Source organism: Trichomycterus rosablanca, chromosome 15, assembly GCF_030014385.1.
Source record: "Trichomycterus rosablanca isolate fTriRos1 chromosome 15, fTriRos1.hap1, whole genome shotgun sequence".
Classification (NCBI taxonomy): Eukaryota; Metazoa; Chordata; class Actinopteri; order Siluriformes; family Trichomycteridae; genus Trichomycterus; species Trichomycterus rosablanca.
Genome location: NC_086002.1, coordinates 31,751,560 through 31,759,531, shown reverse-complemented (window position 1 = coordinate 31,759,531; position 7,972 = coordinate 31,751,560). Strand labels below are relative to the sequence as shown.

The window sequence follows — 7,972 nt, the reverse complement described above, 5'->3', positions numbered from 1 at the left end:
ATGACTCATAAGATGTGAATCTGTTTCCTGTATTTTTAACATGACCCTCAGTATAAATGATTCAATGACTAAATGATTGATAAGATCTGAATCTTAATCTCAGTAATGTCGTGACTCGGAGGAACTGACCGTCGCAGAGAGAGATGGCGCAGGCCACCAGGGAGTAGCTGGTGTTGAGGAGGATGACCTGGTCCTTCTTGAGCTGCAGCGCCGGCTGGAAGGTGGGGAAGGGATAGACCACCTGATAGCGAGCGTTCAGCACATAGCCGTGCTCCAGACACTCTCCACCTACAGCGGCAGGAGGAACAGCGGTCAGAACGAGAACCGGCTCGTATAGCGCGTGTGTGTACGGCGGCCGCTGCTCGTACCCGTGCGTATGGTGGACGCCGTGGGAACGGGGCAGCACCGCTGGCAGCGCTGGGCGGGAGGCATGGCGGCGATGGTGATGTAGATGTCTCGGTTATTCTCGTCGCTCATCATCATGTTCATCAGCGCCGTGCTGCTGCGGGTACTGACGCACAAACACAAACTTTCGTAAGCTAAAAACACACGACATGCTACTACACCGTGCACAACACGGGACTTATCCGGCCCGCCCACCCCGCCAAGATTAACCAATGAGAAGAGAGCGGTTCTGACTTGAAGCCGAAGATGACGATCTTGGAGTGGTCGTTGTGCCATTCGCAGACGGTCAGGTAGAGCTCGCTGTAGATGTCCTCGCCCGCGAACAGACGCACGTGGTGCACCTGGGGCAGAGGGGGGCAGAGACGAGTCGGCGGAATGTTACGTAACGTTAGTCATATCGTTTCCCTTTCTAAAATCGATTGATGAAACCTGTCAGTGATGGCTGGGGCCAAAATGCGTTAAAATATCAAACGGATCAGGTGTGTCCCCCCCAATACTTTTGTTTCCAGGTAGTTGCTACAAAATGCGTCTAGACAGGTTGCTAAGGCGTTGCTATGGTATTTCAGGCGGATCTGTCTGATAGAAGACTGCATCCCACCTGGCTGCTTGGGTGTTGCTAGGCGGTTGCTAAGGGTATCCCAGGTGAACGCTAGGATGTTGCTAAGGCGTGGCTATGGTATTTCAGGCGGGTGCTACAGGGCGCCATCTGTCTGCTAGGAGGCTGATATGGGGATCTTAATTACATCCCGGTTGTTGCTAGGCGGTTGCTAAGGTATACTAGATGATTGGTAGGATGTTGCTGATGCATTGCTACGGTATTTCAGGCGGTTGCTACAAGGCAGCACCTGTCTGCTAGGAGGCTGCATCCCACCTGGCTGCTTGGGTGTTGCTAGGCGGTTGCTAAGGGTATCCCAGGTGAACGCTAGGATGTTGCTAAGGCGTCGCTATGGTACAGGGCAGCACCTGTCTGCTAGGAGGCTGCTTGGGTGTATCTAGGTTGATAAGGTAGGTATCCCAGGTGAATGATAGTTTGTTGCTAAGGCATCGCTATGGTATTTTAGGCGGTTGCTACAGGGCGCCATCTGTCTGATAGGAGGCTGATATGGGGATCTTAATTGCATCCCTGTTGTTGCTAGGCGGTTGCTAAGGTATCCCGGGTGAACGCTAGGATGTTGCTAAGGCGTCGCTATGGTATTTCAGGCGGTTGCTACAGGGCGCCATCTGTCTGATAGGAGGCTGATATGGGGATCTTAATTGCATCCCTGTTGTTGCTAGGCGGTTGCTAAGGTATCCCGGGTGAACGCTAGGATGTTGCTAACGCGTCGCTATGGTATTTCAGGCGGTTGCGACAGTGCGCCATCTGTCTAGTAGGAGGCTGCATCCCACCTGGCTGCTCGAGTGTAGCTAGGCGGTTGCTAAGGTATCCCAGGTGAACGCTAGGATGTCGCTAAGGCGTGGCTATGGTATTTCAGGCGGTTGCTACAGGGCGCCATCTGTCTGATAGGAGGCTGATATGGGGATCTTAATTGCATCCCTGTTGTTGCTAGGCGGTTGCTAAGGTATCCCGGGTGAACGCTAGGATGTTGCTAAGGCGTCGCTATGGTATTTCAGGCGGTTGCGACAGTGCGCCATCTGTCTGATAGGAGGCTGATATGGGGATCTTAATTGCATCCCTGTTGTTGCTAGGCGGTTGCTAAGGTATCCCGGGTGAACGCTAGGATGTTGCTAACGCGTCGCTATGGTATTTCAGGCGGTTGCGACAGTGCGCCATCTGTCTAGTAGGAGGCTGCATCCCACCTGGCTGCTTGAGTGTTGCTAGGCGGTTGCTAAGGTATCCCAGGTGAACGCTAGGATGTCGCTAAGGCGGTGGAAGCGTGCTCACCTGCTTGAGGCGGCTGTGCAGGTTGAACTCCCACCAGTACAGGTGGTAGGTGTAGAAGGAGAAGTCGTCGTCCTCGCCGCAGTCGCTGGTGTAGGACAGAACGTAGCGGCCGCACTTGGTGAAGCCCAGGAAGATGTGACTGAAACCAAGGGGCACAAAAAGGCTGGTTAGACAGAAGGATTACAGACAGTGATTGTATATCCACGAAGCGCATCTATATAGCCGGCTCACGCTCACCCGGCTTGGAAAAACTCCTCGCTCACGATGGTCTTCAGCGGGACGCAGACGCGCGGCGGAAGCTTCCGGAAGAGCCGCTGAGAGAGCTGACCGGAGATCTGGAAACGGGACACGGAAGGAAAATCGCTGAACGTTCCCGGTATTAATGCTCTGGTGGTAAACGGGTAACTTACATCAGCCCACTACCCCTGGGGTATTTAGTTAATGCGTCCAGTCAAAGCTGCACTTATTCATTGTGTCCTTACGCTTCTTTCTTGGAATATCGTATTCCGTTCAGCACCGGCGCATTCACATGAGACCGCTTTTGCGCCAAAGCTTAGCGTGACTTATTGTAGTAAAACAGCGAGTGAGGAATTTCATTAGTGGAGGAACTTGTGCTGCTGACGCTTTATTCTGAACCAGAAGCTTTATTTAGACTCTGGGAGAAGCTGATTCTGATTCTCAGCGTCGCTCAGCAGCTGGAGCCGTAACACAAGTTTAAAAGTGAAACAGGGAGTCGAGAATCCAGATGAACACAGATACACGTGGGTAGGGATGTAACCACGCGCTACAAGACACGATTCAAATCGATTTGACACGTACGATGAATCGATATTCACTCTGAACAGCAGAGGGCGCCGGCGCTATTCACCTCGCCTGGTTGACGTCACCGGCGCTATACGTCTGGTTGCCAGATTCGGGGTTTTCAAAATTGTTTTGCGTAGCTGTATGAATCGTATCGTGAACCCAGTATCGTGAATCGTTACATCCCTAATCGAACTATTTTTATTTGGCATATAAATGTGTGTCTCCGTGGTAATGAGCTGTATTTCAGATGAACTGTACACAGAACGTTATGTTAGATGGATCACACTGGACCGGGGTGTTCGGTCCACACCGGATCGGACTTTATACGGGCCGCATCTTCTGTTTTAAACTGCATTAATCGTGACCCGCCAGCGCAGTCAAACAGAAAAAAGTCATAAATTATCGTCGCTGTCCGATGATAAACTACTTGTAGCGGTTTTCACTATTTTTACGTGTTGATGAAAAGATGAATGAAATCACGCGATCTCTGTAACGAGTATCTCCATTGGCTGCTAGAGCTGTCCATCAAAACCGCGTAGCTCCGCCTCCTCCCCCTCCGGTCTCTACAGTTTATTCAGGTTATTCTATCACATGGTTATATACATGATTTATATTTGTGATGTTTGTACTGTAGTCTTTTAAAAACACATTCGTATCTGATATTTATATGGACTAAACGTTTACATGGACTGTTTTAATTAACACTTTTTATAGCTACAGTCAATCACTTATATAGTATATAATGTCTTGTAACTTGACTGTTTCAGGTATTTATTGGTGTTTAAATGGTAATGTAGAACAGTATTTCCCAGTCATGTTTCTGCACAAACACAGTATTAAAAGGTTTTCTTAATAGATCTATGAAATAATCGTATCTGTGTTTTGTTATTGATGCCTTATATTAGATCAAAACATTTTGAAAGCATGATTTCTGGGTTAGCCAGAAAGCTTAAGCACCAGGGCCCAGGGAAGGGGAGGTGGGGGGGTTTTTGGGGTCCTCCACGACATGAACTCAACCACTCACCTCACTGCCCCCCCACCTCCACCCTGGCTGCACTCGCCAAGTCATTTCTATTATATTACAATTTAAGTACAACTAAAAAAACTAAAACTGTGCATTAGAAATACCAGAGGCAGGAAGTGTAACTTCTGAGTGACTTTTAATTCATTCTGTTCAGCCATCAGCATGTGCAATTTGTTGAGGGGGCCCAACTTTTTTTTTTTTTTTTTTTTTTTTTTAACTGGGGCCCATGAGCTCCTAGTTACACCACTGGTGTGGCATCTGGAAATGGTTCTTGCAATAAAAATGTGCATAAGTGTTCAAATTTTGCTTAATTATTAGTTTGCGATTAATCGTGATTAATCTCGATTAAAAATTTTAATCGCATGACAGCCCTAAATGAGTTAAATGATTTTTTTTTATTTGTAATAAAAAACGAAGGAGTAATATGAAGGAGGAAATATGATGCAAATTCAACAACAATGTACCTACTATCAGTGCAAACACACACTTTAACGTGATATAAAATGAAATATAAACCTAAATAATCGCATTCGATATATCGCCCGTCCCTGTGTTATGATAAACACGTCCAGTTCTGCACAATAAGTGTCTTATTGTTGTTTACCATTGAAGCTAACTTCGCCAAGTCTGACTAAAACTATATAATATTATGATTCTAAATTAATTTAATTTGACTTTTAATTAATTATAATTAATATTTATAATTTGTAGACAACACAAAAGCTGTTAACTAGTTTCAAGTAGCAGTTTTCGCTACCTGTGAATACAGAGAAGTCTGAGGCTGTATTCCAATTCGCCTCTAATACCCTACTTATGCGCACTTACTGACCCATCAAATAATAACGCCTAACCACTACTAAGTGCACTAGGTGTTCTACAGAGTGCTATTTGGAACACATCCTATTAGCTTAGCTTCCCAACAACCGTCCGTTTCATTTTCTAAGCCTCCCATAACACGTCAATACGCGTAAATTGAAGTATTGATCAAAATGTCCATATCTCTCACCTTCCTGCGCGTTAAAAGCTTCACTATGTGCTCTTTTTGTTTCCTCTGCTGCTTTTGTTTGTTATCGTCTTTTTCCGATTTCGAGCTGGGCGCCATTTTTCCTCTTTGCAAAAAAAATCCTTCGGACCGCCTATTCTCCAGCCGAACTGATCAAGGGATTGGCTGGTTGGCGTGATTTATAGCGCGCTGATTGGTCGGCTGACACGTCAGTCAAATAAATAGCCGCTTCTTAGTGGACAGTTCTGAATCTCCATCATCCAATCACTTCGTTGATGTCTAAAAACGATCTATAATAATATTAATGATATTAATGACATTAATAATATTAACATCAAATATTAATATTTATCATAATAATAACAATAATACTTTATTATAAATCATTTATTATAATTAATGGTCTGTTTTATCACCGCTTCATCCTATTCAAGGTCGCGGTGGGTCCAATTCACTGTGCAAAACACAGGAAACACCCTACACAGGTCGCACGACCATCACGGGGCAAACACACATTCACCCACACACACACACTCACACCTAGGGTCATTTCTGTACCTCCAGTTAACCTGACTGCATGTGTTTAGAACATGCAAAGTTCACACAGAAAGAACCAGGACCGCTCCACCTAGGAATCGAACCCAGGACCTTTTCGCTGTGAGGCGACGACACCATGGATATGGATATGGTATCAATCTATCCCCGGGCAACAAATACACACACACATTTACTTACTTGCTTTACTTACTGACTGACTTACTAAGTGATTAACTGACTTACTTACTTCTTACTTACTGACTAACCTACTTATTTACTGACTTACTTACTTCTTACTTACTGACTAACCTACTTATTTACTGACTTACTAAATTACTTTCTTACTTACTAAGTGATTAACTGACTTACTTACTTCTTACTTACTGACTAACCTACTTATTTACTGACTTACTAAATTACTTTCTTACTTACTAAGTGATTAACTGACTTACTTCTTATTTACTTACTTACTGACTTAATTACTTACTGACTGACTTCTTACTAACTGAATTACTTACTTACTGACTTACTTCTTACTTACAAACTTTCTTACTTACTGACTGACTTCTTACTTACTGACTTAATTACTTTCTTACTAACTGAATTACCTACTTACTGACTTACTTCTTACTTACAAACTTTCTTACTTACTGACTGACTTCTTACTTACTGACTTAATTACTTTCTTACTAACTGAATTACCTACTTACTGACTTACTTCTTACTTACAAACTTTCTTACTTACTGACTGACTTCTTACTAACTGAATTACTTACTTACTGACTTACTTCTTACTTACAAACTTTCTTACTTACTGACTTAATTACTTTCTTACTAACTGAATTACCTACTTACTGACTTACTTCTTACTTACAAACTTTCTTACTTACTGACTGACTTCTTACTAACTGAATTACTTACTTACTGACTTACTTCTTACTTACAAACTTTCTTACTTACTGACTTACTTCTTACTTACAAACTTTCTTACTTACTGACTGACTTCTTACTTACTGACTTAATTACTTTCTTACTAACTGAATTACTTACTTACTGACTTACTTCTTACTTACAAACTTTCTTACTTACTGACTGACTTCTTACTTACTGACTTAATTACTTTCTTACTAACTGAATTACTTACTTACTGACTTACTTCTTACTTACAAACTTTCTTACTTACTGACTGACTTCTTACTTACTGACTTAATTACTTTCTTACTAACTGAATTACTTACTTACTGACTTACTTCTTACTTACAAACTTTCTTACTTACTGACTGACTTCTTACTTACTGACTTAATTACTTTCTTACTAACTGAATTACTTACTTACTGACTTACTTCTTACTTACAAACTTTCTTACTTACTGACTGACTTCTTACTTACTGACTTAATTACTTTCTTACTAACTGAATTACTTACTTACTGACTTACTTCTTACTTACAAACTTTCTTACTTACTGACTGACTTCTTACTTACTGACTTAATTACTTTCTTACTAACTGAATTACTTACTTACTGACTTACTTCTTACTTACAAACTTTCTTACTTACTGACTGACTTCTTACTTACTGACTTAATTACTTTCTTACTAACTGAATTACTTACTTACTGACTTACTTCTTACTTACAAACTTTCTTACTTACTGACTGACTTCTTACTTACTGACTTAATTACTTTCTTACTAACTGAATTACTTACTTACTGACTTACTTCTTACTTACAAACTTTCTTACTTACTGACTGACTTCTTACTTACTGACTTAATTACTTTCTTACTAACTGAATTACCTACTTACTGACTTACTTCTTACTTACAAACTTTCTTACTTACTGACTGACTTCTTACTAACTGAATTACTTACTTACTGACTTACTTCTTACTTACAAACTTTCTTACTTACTGACTTAATTACTTTCTTACTAACTGAATTACCTACTTACTGACTTACTTCTTACTTACAAACTTTCTTACTTACTGACTGACTTCTTACTAACTGAATTACTTACTTACTGACTTACTTCTTACTTACAAACTTTCTTACTTACTGACTTCTTACTTACTGACTTAATTACTTTCTTACTAACTGAATTACTTACTTACTGACTTACTTCTTACTTACAAACTTTCTTACTTACTGACTGACTTCTTACTTACTGACTTAATTACTTTCTTACTAACTGAATTACCTACTTACTGACTTACTTCTTACTTACAAACTTTCTTACTTACTGACTGACTTCTTACTTACTGACTTAATTACTTTCTTACTAACTGAATTACTTACTTACTGACTTACTTCTTACTTA

The 7,972-nt window shown here is 41.6% G+C and overlaps 1 protein-coding gene across 2 annotated transcripts in view; it reads right to left on the bottom strand.

Annotated features, from left to right (window-relative positions):
* Positions 1 to 5,244, bottom strand: part of dcaf15 (DDB1 and CUL4 associated factor 15) — a 17,107-nt gene extending 11,863 nt beyond the window's left edge. For both annotated transcript variants that reach the window (XM_063010653.1, XM_063010654.1), the window contains exons 1-6: positions 5,122 to 5,244; positions 2,525 to 2,622; positions 2,288 to 2,426; positions 640 to 746; positions 369 to 511; positions 130 to 288 (exon numbers count right to left, since the gene is read on the bottom strand). In XM_063010653.1, the coding sequence (XP_062866723.1) occupies positions 130 to 288; positions 369 to 511; positions 640 to 746; positions 2,288 to 2,426; positions 2,525 to 2,622; positions 5,122 to 5,217 (742 nt within the window). In that variant the 5' untranslated portion in view covers positions 5,218 to 5,244. The remainder of the gene's footprint in view (positions 1 to 129; positions 289 to 368; positions 512 to 639; positions 747 to 2,287; positions 2,427 to 2,524; positions 2,623 to 5,121) is intronic.
* Positions 5,245 to 7,972: the final 2,728 nt, after the last annotated feature.